Genomic DNA, 17801 nt, shown 5'->3' with positions numbered 1-17801 from the left:
ACACAGAGCGCCTAGTAAAAGATCACACGCAGACACGCTGTAAACCGTTGTAGGATGTGCATACCTGTTGCCAAGCTTGTACTGCAGTGTTGAGAGAATGAACTACATGTTGCCCAAAGTTTACAAATATAGAGTCCACGATGATGGTGCAGTCAAGCAGCTTCTCTGCTGCATCATGGGCAACAGCAATCTGCCCAAAGATGCTGAAGGGTTTCACCATGCTTTGCATTGTGACATTTCTGCATTCCAGAAGTTTACAGTCGGCTTGAGCTGAGAACCGGATCTCCTGACAGACAGAACTATTGTTCCATTGTCGAAGATACAGGTGTGGCTCTTTAAAGGCAATAATCATGTATTCAAGTTCAGAGGGCACATTTTTATCAGAAATAAACGGCTGTAGGTATTGCGGTGGAGCTGTTGAGAAAACAAACAAGAAAAACAGCAATTGAGATGAGCCAATATTTTACGGAAACAAAGAGATGACATTTAAATTATGCACTCTTTGGTGACTGAATTCTTTATTTGCTGTATAATAAATGCAAAGATTCTCTTGAAGGCATTGTAATATATGAACTACTATGAACCTTCAATATTTGCAAACAAAACTGTCTTGTTCAATCAGCATGTCTCAAACATATTGTCCAAGGTTTACATTCACTATCACAGACAAAAATTTTATCACAGAAGACAACAAATAAAATGAGGAGGAGGTAACTATCTAAGGAAGAGTTTCATGAAATGCTCTGTATCTATCAACCAAATCTCAAAAACAAAAACACGACTCAAAGAGAGTTAGAAAAAGCAGGTTAAATTCCTTTTTTTTTTTTTTTTGCTGAAAAGGCAAGATGCTTAACAGCAGCTGTGTTTCGTTTGAATCTGATTTTTTGAATCTGATTTGTTTTCCTTTTCCATTACACGTAGGTTGAAAACCTGAATCAAAATGTTCTAACTAGGAATGGTCTGATATAAACTTTTAGGCATAATTATTCATGTAACATTAGCAAATTTATAAAAGGCCACTTACAGTGTGTGGGAAAATTTAATCTTCCACCTTACCAACTTGTAAAATTGACAGTCCTTTCAATTACTGGAGAATTTGCCCATGTTTTGTAGAATGTATTCATGCTTTTGCAATCAGGTAATAGCAAATACTTCTGGAATCTACCCATCATTAATGTAATGGCTCAGGACATAGAATAGGAACAGATGTATTTCCTTCAAAAAGATTCTAATTGGAATAACAGTAAAACCTGCAATTTTTGGTAACTTCCTTGAAAATTCTCATTAGGAAGCACGCAAAATCATGTCAGTTCAATACTACTGGCAATCTATACAACAGGGCCATATGATGGTTTAACATCATATGAAATAAGTAACGGGTACACCTGTTACATGAAGTCAACGTCAGAATAATCTTGCCGGTGTCATGAGGGGAAATGAATGCCCCTTTTAAAAACTGCCACACGGGTGGCAGTCAGTAGTGAGGGTGGTTTGGGTAGTGGAAGGGATTAGCAATCACAGTACTCTGAAACATCGCTAATCCTGTAATTTACAGAATGAAAATCCATCCACGACTTTTTACTTCCTGAAAAGAAAATAAGTTCTCTGGGTAAAAATTGATGAATTGTGTCTTGAGAACACTCAAAAAAAACAGTATTAAGTGGATGTTATTCTGATGCTAAAGTAGAGAGTACCTGTGCCTAGTTGGTCAAGGTGATGACAAAGATGGAACTCCAGGTGGGCAAATTGGAAGGAAATGCAAAGAGATGGGACAAACCATGGAGTAAAACAGGAGTCGACTCTGGTACAGGCAGCTAGGGCTGTTGGAGTTACAAGTTGGTCACAAGTGCTTTGAGAACCAGATTCACTTGCAGAGCTGTGGGAAGTAAGTAATAAAAGAAGATCAATAACCTAGATTTCCCAGTACCATATATGTAAAATGTCTTTCTATAAGGGTTTCTAAAGCTAGCACTTGTAATCCTATAGTTAATATGTTATCATCAAATCTTCCGTATTTACTCACATAACCTATTTGTGCTTAAAAATTAATTTCATGCTGATTATTGTCTATAAGTTATTATTTGAAAAATTTCAAAGGATTCCTCAAACTCCAGGTCATGTTGACCTACCTCCAACCCAATTTTCTTCCATCCACATTGCACATAATTTATGGACAACTTGGTCTTCATTAGTTTAAGACCAACACAATTTGGAGCATGACTCTGCTGTTCAAAAACCCACTACTGTCGGTGTCACCATAAATGTTTCACTTTGTTTTACTTCTTCAGATTGTCCATATCCATATTGCTATGGGTTAGTCAATATGCTTTATTGAACACCCACTAATTACTAGGAGCTATAAAATTATGACCATGTCCAGAAGAACTAGGGCCGTGGACAATTATACTGCATGGGTCCTCTCGTCACTTTCCCATCCTCCTAACACCATTTTAAACAAGTAAAATCAGATTAAAAGGAATAGTGAATGCATCTGTAGGAGGGAAGAGTTTGTACATGCTGGCTTCTGGTGTGTGTGTGTGAAACATGCCGCCTAGCTGCCTTGCCTCAGGGCTAGCAGAGGCATGAGAACTGGGGATTGGGATGGGGCAAGGTACATTCTGGTAACTGTGGAACACTGAATAGATGCCGCCCCATTCTCTCTCATCCTCCTCCACCCTCTTCTTTCCAAACCAGACATTTGTTCTACAGCTATCATAGCCAAGTCCATGAGGAACCTAAAGGAGAAACACTGTGATTTACAGTATCCTAGGGAGAACTAGGAGAGGAAAACTAAGGAAATAAATCCTTGGTTTTCAAAGAACTCACCGTCAACTGGTGATATAAAATATGTAGACACTTAGAAACATTATCAAATAGAACAACCACCCAGGAACAGGAAAGTCAGAGTGCTGCCAGAGTAGAAACATGAGAGGAACTCAGAATGGCATGAGGTGCATCATGTGAAATTCTCAGGGTGTGAATCTTCAGCTAAGTGTTGAAAGAGGTTGTGAAAATGAAAGCTAGGAGCATCCCAACACATTTACTGGGTATTTAACTTTAAGAGGTTTATAGTTACGTAGTGGTATTTACTGCAATGTAAGTAAATCTCCAGTGTCTACAAAGAAAACACAAACTCTGAGGCAGTTTGTTATTGATTAAATGCTATGTCCAAGAAATGCATCTAAGTGTATTCTGAAACTTCTATAAATGGGCATACTAATCCAAATTGCCTTCTAGGAATTTATTTGTGGTGTTACAAATAACGGATTTCATTTGCTAGGTAAAATTAAAACTTGTATTTAATCAGAAGGAGCAAAGTGTATTAGCTGTACATGTGTTTTACACATTTGAACTACTTTCAGAAGTTGTTAGAAATAAGGTATAATGTTAGTCAAAATATTATTAAAAATCCAGGCAAGAGTTCTATGAGATCAGTTTAAAAATAGTGAGTACACAATTTGAGGTGTTTATCTGAAACACTCTTCTTGCCAACTACAATTTTTGATACTCTTGAGATTTTCCAAGATTTATTTTCCTATCTTGAGACTAGCAGATACTATATATAACATATTGAAAAAGGCTGCTAAAACATGAGTATGTGCTACAATTATTAACAAATTAATTTTTTACTTTTTTCTAAATTGATATACACATCAATTTTTAAAGAGATAATTTTTTAGGCTTATATAGCAACTCCTAACATACTCAAGTAGTTAGTAATATTCCTTTAATCTTAAAATCCTGACTAAAATGGTTGATGAGCTAATCTATATTTAAAAATTCAGACTTAAGGATGTGGAGAAACGGGAACCCTCTTGCACTGTTGGTGGGAATGCAAATTGGTGCAGCCGCTCTGGAAAGCAGTGTGGAGGTTCCTCAGAAAATTAAAAATAGACCTACCCTATGACCCAGCAATAGCACTGCTAGGAATTTACCCAAGGGATACAGGAGTACTGATGCATAGGGGCACTTGTACCCCAATGTTTATAGCAGCACTCTCAACAATAGCCAAATTATGGAAAGAGCCTAAATGTCCATCAACTGATGAATGGATAAAGAAATTGTGGTTTATATACACAATGGAATACTACGTGGCAATGAGAAAAAATGAAATATGGCCTTTTGTAGCAACGTGGATGGAACTGGAGAGTGTGATGCTAAGTGAAATAAGCCATACAGAGAAAGACAGATACCATATGGTTTCACTCTTAGGTGGATCCTGAGAAATGTAACAGAAACCCATGGGGGAGGGGAAGGAAAAAAAAAAAAAGAGGTTAGAGTGGGAGAGAGCCAAAGCATAAGAGACTCTTAAAAACTGAGAACAAACTGAGGGTTGATGGGGGGTGGGAGGGAGGGGAGGGTGGTGATGGGTATTGAGGAGGGCACCTTTTGGGATGAGCACTGGGTGTTGTATGGAAACCAATTTGACAATAAATTTCATATATTAAAAAAAAAATGAAATTTGGACACACAAAGGGACTCCAGAGATGTGTGTACACTGAGAAAAGACCATGTGAGAACACAGCAAGAAGGTAGCCATCTAGAAGTTAAGGAAAGAGTCCTCAGAAAAAAATAAACCTGCCAACACATGGATCTTAGACTTCTAGTCTCCAGAACTGTGAGAAAATAAATTTCTATCATTGAAGTCAAAAAAAAAATAAAAATAAAGTAATTTTTATTCCTCAAAAAAAAAATAAATAAAAATTCAGACTTACTCAAAAATTGGAGTCATATCAAAATTAAAATTTCTTAAACAAAATTAACATGGTATACACAATCTGAATATACTTTACATGTATTTTGAATCAGTAAAATTATAGTTTTTCCACACTCAATTTGATCATTGTCATTACTATAAAAGTAACCTATGTATGTCTACCTCTTACACAAGGATTAAAAAGATCTCAACATTTGGGGTGCCTGGGTGACTCGGTTAAGTGTCTGACTTCAGCTCAGGTCATGATCTCACGATTCATGAGTTCAAGCCTCGCGTTGGACTCTGTGCTGACAGCTCAGAGCCTGGAGCCTGCTTTGAATTCTGTGACTCCCTCGCTCTCTGCCCCTCCCCCGCTCACTCTCGCTCTCTCAAAAAGTAAATAAACGTTAAAAAAATTAAAAAATCGATCTCAACAGTCATATATGAGAGTAATGACCCTCTTAGGGACATTAGGTGCAGCTGTATTTGTATAATTGCCTTAATTAGGTACAATGAACTTTGATCCAATTATCAAAAGGAAAAACATAATTTATGAGATGTGTAATCAGCAGAAATAGGAAAGTAAAACTGGCGATTCCTAGGAGTAACACCTCTCAAACAGGAATACACAGAACTCAAGATTCAGTAGTTAGTTGAAATATCTCTAAGATCCTAATGAAAACCCAACTTTTTAGAATAGTGGAAATATTCTAAAAAGTGGAAAGTATGGCAGAAGTTTTACATACCCACATCTTCATTTTAGCCAAAAGGTTACTTATCAACTGGAAGGGTAACTTATAGAGGGGTATCACTTTTTAAACAAGGAATATTTTAGTAAGTCTGTGTCCTGATTGATCCATACGCACTGCTCGGACCAAGGCACAGTCCTTAAAGATTCACCCCTGGATGCCATTCTGGGGTAAACCCCTAGAGCAGTGCAGGTACTCAACAATGATCTGACTCAACTGACGAAGGCTTGAGCTTTTCTCTGGATCCCTCTGTAGTAAGAAGAGTTTTATAATATAGGAAAATACAGCAGAGAGATTAAGCAGAGAATAACTGGGTGAGAGAACTTGTGAACATGCTTGCACTTCTATCATGGATATTACAACCTTGGACAAGTTATATCACCACGTGGCTAAATCTCAGTTTTTTTCATTTGTAAAATGGGTACAGTAATTGAATGACTGAGTATCAAAGGAGATCCTGCATACGAAATGTTCAGTATAATATCTAACACTCCTTAACAGAAAAAAAAATTCTATTTCTAGTTGGCAAACAGGGTACCATACTGGTTACTCAGTTTAACGTTAACTGTTGATGATTACTTTTAGCTCCCAAAAGGGGTCTTACAATATCACATTGACATTCATCTCAATGTGGCATGGTCTCCCAACGCTAGTTCACCTAAACTCTCTCCTGCCTCCTGCAAAATACTGCTCTGTCTATCCTGGGAGAGAGCTACATGGTTAAGAGAAGACAAGGGAAGATGTGTGTGTCTCTGCATCAAGTTCTCTCTACCCCTTAGAATCATCATTTTTAAAATGTTTTAATCATAACCCAAGGTAAAAAATACACTTTTATTATACTCTAGTATACATATAAAATGGGCAGAGGGGGACAGGTAGGTTTATTAAAAATAAAAAATACATATAACATAAATATACTATTATATATTATAGAGCAATATATATTATGAATATATTATAAATATACTATTATATATAACATATTGACTATTTTAACCAAGTATACAGTTTAGTGGAATTAAGTACATTTGCATTATTGTGCAACACCATTCTACTCTGTCTCTGTAAATTTGCTACTCTTGGTATCTCGCATATGTGAAATTATTCAATATTTTTCCTTTTCACACCAATATTTTTTGTTTTATTAAAAAAATTTAGGCTGCAACCTGTTAAATTGATCTCATGAGCCACTAAATGGGTTGTAATCCATGGCTTACAAAACAGGCTTAAACAGGCCCTCAGGTAAAGGACTCCTTTGTATCTGACATTAAAAAGAGAAAGAGAATCTTCCACAGTTCAGAGAATAAGCACCATGACATAGAGATTTCTGTGTCATGTTAACATCATCAGCCTAGGAACTTTAGGTGAACACTGAATACTATGGGGAATGTGTTAAGGGGAAAAGGATTACCTAGCAAAAGACCAACTCCCTGTTGTTATATAAAGTTCAATCACCAACTCAAAGGAAATAGTAAAAGGCTTCAAAAAGACACCTGGGGAAAAATACAAGCATCCCTTCTCCCCCGCCCCCCCCCCCCCCCCAGGAGAGAAGGCTAAACATACGTCCTGCCTTACAAAGAATGTTTGGTTTACACCTAAATGGTTTATGAAAGTCAAAAGATGTTTTAAAATGGTACCCAACAAATTTAGGTATATCTACAAGTGCATATCCAAGTAGCCAAATGGAAAGGAACAGAATCTGGAGGCCATGGTCATCTTCTGCCAGAGGAAGTTCAACTGGTGGAGAGGAAAGAAACAATCCAGAGACCTGATCATCACGATGCTCTTTCTCTAATTTCTTCACTGTCTATGCAACAATCAAAGCTTTGGAAAATGAAGAGCCTCTCCTCTTCAACAAACAAACAAATAAACAAACAAACAACTGCTGATCATTGTCTCAAAGATTACCAAATATGAGGAGACTGTGGCCTCTTTTATGAGAAAAGTGGGAGTAGGAGAAAATATTTTGTTTCGGCACAACCAAAGATGAAAGTACTCCAAAAATCTCACCAGAGTTTCAATTTTCATTGCATGGAGAGAGAGCCACACACACTTAAGCCACTTTTTTTCCTAAGCTGCCTTCTTCCATTAACCAGCATTTTGGGGGTGGGGATAAAAAAGTCCTGATAAGCAATATGCTTTCACATGTTCTTTTTTTTTTTTTTTTTTTAAATTTTTTTTTTTCAACGTTTTTTTTAATTTATTTTTGGGACAGAGAGAGACATAGCATGAATGGGGGAGGGGCAGAGAGAGAGGGAGACACAGAACCGGAAACAGGCTCCAGGCTCCGAGCCATCAGCCCAGAGCCTGACGCGGGGCTCGAACTCACGGACCGCGAGATCGTGACCTGGCTGAAGTCGGACGCTTAACCGACTGCGCCACCCAGGCGCCCCAATGCTTTCACATGTTCTAATGTTGTCAGAAAATGACCATTCAATATGTACAACAAACCACCAAAGACTTGGCACAGGTGAAGAGAGTTTAGCATTATCATCAAACAACTGGTAATAAAGTTAACTGGACATATATATCAAGATCTGCACAGTGATTACTGTGCTACATGATAATTACCTGTAATTTGTGTGACTTGACATAGTCACATACTTCTGGAATTAGTTATTGGAGTGAAGGTAAGAGGGGGAAACAAATTAGCAGCTGTTCTGGTCCATCAGAAGACATGTAATTGATTCCAAACCCAGGGAACATAGCAGAGTGGTCCAAAGCCTGAGAACTGGGCCCACCATTCTGCTTCCCTTTTTTTCCTTCGAGGGCCAGTCACTTGGGTAAGAAACTGTAAATTCCAAGTACAGTGTGTAGTTACTGGCTACTTTGTTTGTTCTCGAGATCCACTTTCTACACCATTCCTCATCCTCTTCTCTGCCACTGGACTCTATCAACAAGCTGCTTTGTCCTCTGGCTTGTTCTTTGGTTCAGCCGGCAGGAGGTGCCCATAGGAGATTAGAAGGAGAGAGGAGAGTGGGCTGAGGAAGGTATTTCCCTTTATCCTTCAGGCCTAAGGATGGGATGGTTCCCTAGGATTCCTAGCCCCAGGATGTTGTACCATCGCTTAATCCTGCCCACAGTTTTGATGTTACTCTACTTCAAATGCTACCTTTGGAAAAGCATAATCATTACCAGTCACTCATTTTCATATGATCAAGCAAACCACTGGTTAAAAAGGTGGTGGGATATAATTATTACAAATCCACAGGCAATGAATTAAAGAGAATCTACCTGTATGGGACAAACAGACAAAGGCTTAAGAGACTGGCTCTTTGGTCTCCAGTCCTTTGTAATGAAGGCTACCTGACACCCTTTGGACTGGTTAGCTCCTATTCATTTCTTAAGGCCTCAACTCAGAAATCAGTTTCTCAAGGCCAAATACCTAGTTGGTGATGAATCCAGGACTTAATCCAGGTCTTCTGACTTGGACTTCTCTATTAAATAGTGCTTCCATTTGCATACATACAGGGAAGCTCATTACCACTGAGCTGCCCTGCACTGTTGTAACCTTATGCCAATTGTAGACAAGATTCTCTTTGCTTTTCTTTTCTTTTTTCTTTTTTTTTCTAACATTAAGCTTCATGGGACTTATTTTTATAAACTTTCTTCCTGGAATGTACAATAATCTGATGAATATCCTTCTCAAACCACTGAGAATATTAAGATAATCTCTAATCATAAAAGCATCAGGTTTTTGTCCAGTTCTAAATTTCTCATGACAGAATATGCTGGAGCTAACTGTAACAGTTTTCTTTCTACATGAAATGTTAACATATTATTATAGCACTAATGTTTTCTTTGTAGAAATTGGATAAAATATATTTACTGTTCCTTTTGAAAAGTGTCTTAGTAGGGTCTGATTATGTGGACTTTCAAACCAACTCTTTAAATTTAATTTCATTAATATCAAATTCTATCTGAAAAATGGTTAATGTCAAACAAAGCAAGATCAGTTGTGAAATATTAGGTAACTTGAAAAATCCCAGGTGAGGACAAAAGATCTGTGATTACACTGTCAAAAGCTTGGTGAAAAATTGCCTGAATTTGATTGTCTGCATAAATTTCCATTCCCTAAAGGTTCCACATTTCTGTAGTGTTAAGCCTACCACAAAAGTAATTTTTATAAATGTTTCAGATTCAGGGGAATTAACCTTGTCTGAAGTGCTTCTTTCAATGCTGAAAATGCATTCTTTCATGATTAGAATCAAGAAATGATTTCTACTTTGATACTACTAATGAAACTCAGATTAAAAAAAACACAATTTCATTACTTATAGCTTTATTTTCTGAGATTTCCTGGTTTCTGATTAGGTAACCTATAGCTTAGAATAGGCAATCTTCTTATCCATTTGCTAACTCTTCACAGGATGGGTGTTCTTTTCATTGCTACATTATGCATATAGGTAAAATTAAGATCCCACTCCTTTAACATCTTTTTACTAGTTGTAATTACTAGGTAATAGAAAAGTAACTATTCTTAAAAAGCCCAAATGACCTAGAAATAGAATATATAAAGTATAAAACATTATTACTAAGCACACAAAGTAATTGAAGTAAGACTACTATTACAATGTTAACATTTTAACTATTAAAATTCACATGTTAACTATTAAAATGATAACAGAGGTTATCAGTGTGATACGATTACGATTACGTGTGGTGGAATTTTCTTTATTTCCAAAATGCTCTTCAATGAACATGTATCATTATTTAATAAAAAAAGAGAAAGCATTCACAACTATTTATATAAAATAGGAATCAGAATACAATATGATGTGCTATAATTATCACCTTGTAAAGGCATACATTAATGGGCAAAAATAAAGGTAACAAAAAAGAGAAAACAGTTGCTTTGCAGGGTGTAATGAATGGTGGATATTTTTTCTCTGTGTTAGTGTCAGAATGTTGTTTGGGGGGTGGGGGAAGGAGGGATTATATAAAAGGAGTAAGATAATGTTAAAGCCAACTCATCAGGAGAACTGGAAGGTAGGACACTGAAAGTGATGGACAGCAAGATGGGCCAAGGCCCACAGTGCACATACTATCATATGACCCAAGAAAACTGTTCCACTGATTGTGATTTAGTATCTTTTTCTCATCTTTTATGGGAGCATGAACAGAAAGGCTTAATTAACAGGGATATGTAAACTGGAAGAAGTGCTGAAGCTTAGGTTACTGAGGGAGACAATTCAATTTATCTAATCTTTCTCCTAATGCCCCAGGGTTATCATTACACACATGGTTTACTGTGTCATTAAGAGTCTGCTGAAGAATTAGTGGCTCTTTCCTTTATATTTTTTGGTTCAGGATGACTAGACTTTTTTTTTTTTTTTTTGGTAGTTTGTTTTCTGCACCTTTTGTTTTGTTTTTATATTTAAGGAACAGGTTCTTAGTGAGGGCTCACAAGGCCATATTTTGAATACAACTTAGGATTGTTAGTACACAGACTCTGAGATATCAGTTTCTATCTTAATTCCTAGTTCTCATCTGTAGTTCACACAGTGGCTTGACAGCCAAGATACTGCTCAGCGAGGGGTCATTAGAGAAGTTGACTTGATGATTGTTTCCTAGTAGAGTGTCACTATTTCATCTTTCACTGAGTTACCTTTGGTCATCAGCACCATTTTGACTGCTGTTCAAGACAATTCTCCAAAGATCCGAGGATACCAATTTCTTCTGGTCATTCATAAGATTGATATCCGGCAACTGCAGTTCACAAACTTTGCTTTCAGACAGACTGAATTCTTGAAATGCAACAAAAACCTTCTGGAGTTCATCCCAGTATTCCAAACTACAAGGAATCTATATTAAAAGAGAGAAGATTTTAGAAGTTGCAAATAGAAATTATGATACAGCTCTGTATTTATTGAAATGCAAAGTAAACCATAAAAGTTAGAACAATGAGACTTTTATAAAGGGATAAGGTTGTAAAAAGACAGTAGTTTAGAGTTTCTTTTCATAGTTATATTCACCTTGTATATCTACTTTTTTTTAAAGTATATTTATTTTGAGCGAGTGAGCACATGAGTGGAGGAGAACAGAGAGGGGGGAGAGAATCCCAAGTAGATTCCATGCTCAGCACAGAGCCCAACAGAGGGCTTGATCTCACATACCATGAGATCATGACCTGACCTGAAATCAAAAGTCGGATGCTTAAGCGAATGAGCCACCCAGGCGCCACACGTACTTTATTTTAAAAGACCCATTCAAGAATAATATGTGAAAATAGCCAAGAAAGATTTTAAATAAAAGAGAAACAATGAGGAACAAATTCTACCAGATGTTAAGTATATTATAAAGCTATAGTAATTAAAAGATAAGGTTTGATAGTAACGTACAAACAGATTAGAAGAAACAGAACAAAAAACAGTAAAAGATAAGTACACATAAATTTTAGTATGTAAGGAAGATACCATTTCAAACAAGGAGGGGAAAGACAAGAAATTAGATTGCAAGAACTGTCTAGCTATTTTTGTAAAACCAAACTGGGTCCCTGCATCATTCCTACATGAAAGTAGATTCCAAAAGGATCAAAATGTTAAAGGCCAAACTGAAAGCATAGGAGAAAAAAAATCAGTTAATATCTTTATCATAATAGAACAGCTTTTTTTTTTTTATAGGTATGGTATGAAACCTATGGAAGAAAATCCCCCCACGAAACAACAGTGGATAAAATCAAATTAAAAAAAAAAAGCAAATTAGGATAAGATAGGTGGTATTCAATGACAGATCTAGGAATAATTGTTGTGAGAGCAGAGAATGCTTACAAATCAATGAAAAAATGATAAATAACTATATAGAAAAATAAGAAAGGGAAGATGTTGGAAAAGGCAATTAGCCATGGGCCCTGACCTTCCTTGTATGTTGCTTCTGGGTATGTAGAGGATACAAGGCTCTGAAAGCTGTTAACTGGGGCTAGTTCTCAGGTTGTGTTCACAGAGAGTGACTCTGAGGGATGAGGTAAAGTCTCTCTTTAGGACAAAGAGCAGACTTGCTCTAAAAGTGGTGGATTCGACAAGCTCCACGTCCCTGTCCCTCGGCTCTCCCACATACCTACTGCATGCAAACCATCCCCCTGAGGGCCCTTGTGCATTGCCCTTGTGGGACCTGGGGCAAAATACAAATGTGATGCTCAAATTGCTTGCTGTATCCCGAGCAATAATGTTGTTTGTTTCTAACCCACGAGTTTCAGGTCTTCTGCCAGCAGCCATGAAACACTAATAGGCTAATTTATTAGCCTGCATACAGTAAAATCCTAGACTCTGACAGTAATTAGTACACAGAAAAAGAAAAAATAATTGGCTACTAAATATGAAAAGATAGCCAACTTCAGGGGCACCTGGGTGGCTCAGTCGGTTAAGCATCCAATTCCTGATTTAGACTCATATCATGATCTCATGGTTGTGGGATGGAGCCCCACATTGGGCTCTGCACTGGGCATGTTGCCTGCCTTGGATTCTTTCTTTCTTTCTCTTTCTCTCTCCCTCCCTCCCTCCTTCTGCCTCTCCCCTTCTTGTGCCCAACCAAAAAATAAAAAAATAAAAAGAGATAGCTGGTGGCTCAAATGGTTAAGCATCCGACTTTGGCTCAGGTCATGGTCTCGCAGTTCGTGAGTTCAAGCCCCACGTCGGGCTCTGTGCTGACAGCTTAGAGCCTGGAGCCTGCTTCGGATTCTGTATCTCTTTCTCTTTCTGCCCCTTCCCCACTCTTGCTGTCTCTGTCTCTTTCAAAATAAATAAATAAACTTAAAAAAAAAGAGAGATAGTCTACTTCCCTAATACTTACATTCAAATTCAAATTAATAATGTAATATTTTTAGTTTATTACTCTGGCAGTTTTAAAAAACCGACAGTTCCAATTTCTGTACAGATGTGGGAATAAGAATTTTCACCCACTATTTTTGACAGGTAATTTAGAAATCCTTGGAAGTATATATCTAAGAATTTGTTTACAGGGATTCCAATACAAGTGTGTATTTATTTCAGCACTTGGGTGTATTAGTAAGAAATTGGAAACAACTCAAATATCCATCAATAGGGGATTAGTTAAATATACTGTGCAGAGCTACAGAATGGATTACTATACAACAATTACAATGAATAAGGAATATTTATATCTACTAACACAAAAGACATTCAAGATATATTACTAAATTTAAAAAAAGCTTTAAAATGGAACATGTAGGTTAATCCCATTTGTCTTAAAAAAAAAAAAGGACTGGGCTCAGATGTGTCTCCCCTTTTAGAAGCATTTCCTCTTCTAAGGCAGCTGATTGCTGTCTCTTTTGTGCCACTTCTATGTCTAATACACTCCTCTATCATAAAACTAATTACACTTTGCAGTTCTCCATTTACACATTTGTCTCCTTTAGCTGACTCTGAGATCCTTGAGGTAAAAATGACACATTATTTAAAAAACTATTCCTAGCATCTAAACACCCTTTTTGGGACATAAGAGGATCTTAACAAAAGCTTCTCAAATGAAGAGATATCTCTTTAACCTTTCATTTCTAAATAAGTGATTCTTAATTTTTCAATGGGAGTTATTTACCTCCACCCATAACAAAGTTTCTTTTCTTTAAAGAGAGACTTGAACATTTGTGTATGGAGAGATGCTAAATGGGAAAAAGGGGAACAAAATGGATATGCAAAAGAGGCTAACAGTGTAATGAAATAGAGGTGTATGTTCTGGTTAATGCTGAAGTAACACATTCACACTAATCCAGTTTTCCCCACCATTTCTTGAAATTGTCTCCCTTCTTGCTTCCCATGACATACTTTTTTCTAACTTTCCCCTCTCTGGGTCTTTTGTTTCAATATTCTCTCTCAGCCTGAAATACCCATACACTCCCTCGTTTCTCATTGTCTCATGTTTAAATCCTTCTCATCTATCAGGGTCCAAATGAAATACCACTTTTCTTTGAGCCTTTTCACCTCCCCAGATGGAAAAATGCTCTCCTTTTTCTGGACTCCAATAGTATTTTTAAAAAGGGAATCTGTTTCATAGCTCTTATCACTGTATACCTCACATTATAGTTATTTCTATACATGACATCTTCCCTGGTAGGCACATTCCTTGAGGGAATAATTTCCATTTGGCTAAGCTCTAGATGTTCACAGCACTTGGCAAAGTGTACACAGTGAATGTTCAAAAAGAAAAAAAAGCTGCTGAATGAATGAATGAATAATTCATGAATGAATGAATGTATATACATACACTAGGTGATTCAGCCCACCTCTGGCACATTAAAAATTCTCCACAAAGAAGTATAGAAGATGAAAGCATGGACTTTGGAGTCAGACCTAATGGGATTCACTTCCTAGCTCTATTACCTATGAGTTCTTGGGCAAATTAATTTCTCCAACATTAGTTTCCTTATTTCTAAAAAAGAGATAATAACAGAACTATCTCATGAACTGTGAGATTTAAAGGAGACAAAGCATCTCATATAATACCACATAGTAAAAGCTCAAAAAATGTTAGCTATGAATTATTTATCCTTCTCATGCTCAAAGAACAGTTCTAAAGCTTGAGTATTGTTGCCAGAATCAGCTAGGTTGTGATTAAGGGTCCTACATGCTAGATTTCTTAACAATGGGTTGGGCTTGTGAGAAGAAAATAATAAACCTTGAACCTGGATATAAAGGAATACTGTAATCATAGTTCAATGCAGTCATCTGCTATATATCTATTAAAATGTGGCCCTCCATGTTGGCTGTGACTTGAGGGATAAAGGAATATCTCATTGCTTATCTCCTCTCTGGACTGCCACGGACTGCCAATGAATCAGTCCTTTGGTTTAGGGCAATCATAACCAGAGGTGGATAAAATGTATAAAGCAGGAGTAAGATGTATGAATCTCAGTGGAAGAGGGAAAATGAGTTTAGAAAAGCATATTTAATATACCCACTGTTTTTTATAATGCAAATAACAGAATGTAAAGTCCAAACTTATCTTTTTGGTAGAGAGGTTACACAGAAAATAGAGTGAAAAGACTTGTTTCTGGTATTGTCTCCAGAAGTTCTCCATTAAAATTAATACATAATAGCTTATGAAAATTGGCTGTCAAACTGGAAAGCAGAGTGGGGCTTTAAGGAAAAAAATCTAGTAAGTTTTGATGTGCAAGGCAAGGGTTGGAATAGGTCCATAATACAAGGCAACCCAAGCTGGGAACCATTGCGGGAAGCCATGAGACAGTTTAAGGGCAATGAAAGTGGACTGTACCAACACGGGCACTTAGGGGAGGAGGAGCTGTGAAGAGTTCAAAAAGAGAGATTTGGAGGAAAGCCAAAGAAAAACTTTATTTAGTTTACAACTTTGTGTGAGGCTGGCTCCGTGGTTACATACTTAAATTTGAACATTACAGACAACTCTGAAAATTCAGAAAACAATAGAAAACTACTAGAGAAATAACCCCCCAAATATGTCAGCTATGTGGCTGTCACAATTTTCCTCTGTACAACCCTATTTTCCTTGGTACATAAAGGGGTATTAGTAAATTCACTCCAAATAAAATTCTGTTGAAATAATTGTAAATTGTATGTCTGGAATTACATTTGCAAAAGCACATTTAATCCTTTTCCTCATTATAAGAAAGTATTTGTCTTCAAAACTTCCAAAGCAAAGCTAATAATGATTACAATTAATATTTTATTTTTATTTATGTTTTAAAGTTTATTTATTTTGAGAGAGAGAGAGAGAGAGAGAGAGAGAGAGAGAGAGAGAGAGAGAGAATATCCCAAGCAGGCTCCAAGCACTGTCAGTATGGTGCTTGAACTCATGAACTGTGAGATTATGACCTGAGCCAAAATAGTAAACTTAACCAACTGAGCCACCCAGGCGCCCCACAATTAGTATTTTAAAGGTAATTTTAGTCAATTGTCCATTCGAATATATATTAAGCCACAAATTTATAAACCATATAGATATAATCTTTATATTTTCTTAATTCTCCATCATAAAACATCTTTTTGGTATGACACTCCCATAGGATAAAATCCTGGCCCTGACACCTAAGTCACTGCTCTACAACTTGGGCAATATATTTAACGACTCTGAGCCTGAGTTCCCTCATTTGTGAAACGTAGGTAAGAAAAACACATTGTTTTTAGGACATGTTAAGGATTTTTTACTTCACCTTCATATCAATGGGATACCTTTGAGGAGTTTTAAGCAAAGAAGTAATGCAGTCAAATTTATATTTTAAAAGCTTCTGGATACTGTGTACAGAATGGATTAAAAGGGGGACAAGCCTGGATGTGAAAGGGCCAGGCAGGAGGCTAGTGCAGTGGTCTACCCTTAGTATGGTTGGTGGCAGCAGAGTGATGGGTGGGAGATTCTGGGGACATAAAAATCTGTTGACTGATGAGATATGAGGAGAGGGAGGTGTCAAGAATGACTCCCAGGTTTCTGGCCTGTGCAGCTGTGTGGATGCTGATGTCATTTACTGAGATGGGTGGCTGATCTGTCCCACTGGTGAGTAGGTTGTAGTATATGTGTGGTAGGGGAAGGGAGGTTATGAGTTCATTTTTAGACAAGCTGAGTTAGAGGTACCAATGAATTATTCACGTGGAAATCTGAAATAAGGAGTTGGCTATTCTGAAGAGTGGAAGAGGGAGTTAATGTGTTGATACACAGCTATTGGTTTGTCCAGCCTTAGCCTTTTGTTAGGAGAGTGTAATGGAAAGACAGAGAGCAACAAAGTTCAGGGTATTTATTTGCAAAAGGGTGTTTTACATGATGAGTTAAGCATATAAACAGGTCAAGGGCCTCCTGGGTGGCTCAGCTGGTTGAGTGTCTGACTCCTGGTTTCAGCTCAGATGATGACCTCATGGTTCACGAGTTCGATTCCCCCATTGTCAGCTGCGCTGTCAGCACAGAGCGTACTTGGGATTCTCTCTCTTCTTCTGTCTCTCTGCCCCTCCCCCACTCTTTCTCTCAAAATAAATAAACATTTGAAAAAATAAAATAAAATAAACTGGTTAAAAGGGGATGAGGAAACAGAGCGGATTGATGGACAGGGAGAAAGCAGGGATAGGTTTATATTTGGTAGGTTTATATACAGTTTAATGAATGACTAAGTAGGACTTGAGTGAACAGGCTGGAGAGGCAGATTGTAGGCGAGATGAGATGCCGGAATGAATGCTTTAGGAGGCAGAACAGTTTGGGATGATGACAAGGTCTTGGGCTTGTATGTGACAGTGAGTAGTTAGATGTTGTGGAGAAGATCACTAGAGTGAGGAGATCAAGTTGAGGTGTTGGCTGGGTCACTTGCATGGATGTTGATGGCAGGGAAGGGCAGGGGCAGGGATGGGCTAAATGGGTAATGGGTATTAAGGAGGGACCTTGTGATG

General features: G+C 37.4%; 1 protein-coding gene across 6 annotated transcripts in view; it reads right to left on the bottom strand.

Moving 5' to 3' along the window:
- VPS13B (vacuolar protein sorting 13 homolog B) overlaps positions 1-17801 on the bottom strand; it is an 805543-nt gene that overhangs the window by 91003 nt on the left and 696739 nt on the right. For all 6 annotated transcript variants that reach the window (XM_058699592.1, XM_058699588.1, XM_058699591.1 and 3 more), the window contains 3 exons: positions 11054-11250; positions 1695-1876; positions 65-414 (listed from right to left, as the gene is read on the bottom strand). In XM_058699592.1, the coding sequence (XP_058555575.1) occupies positions 65-414; positions 1695-1876; positions 11054-11250 (729 nt within the window). The remainder of the gene's footprint in view (positions 1-64; positions 415-1694; positions 1877-11053; positions 11251-17801) is intronic.

This window comes from Neofelis nebulosa, chromosome 14 (assembly GCF_028018385.1).
Source record: "Neofelis nebulosa isolate mNeoNeb1 chromosome 14, mNeoNeb1.pri, whole genome shotgun sequence".
NCBI lineage: Eukaryota > Metazoa > Chordata > Mammalia > Carnivora > Felidae > Neofelis > Neofelis nebulosa.
This window is presented reverse-complemented; position numbering and strand designations above follow the sequence as displayed.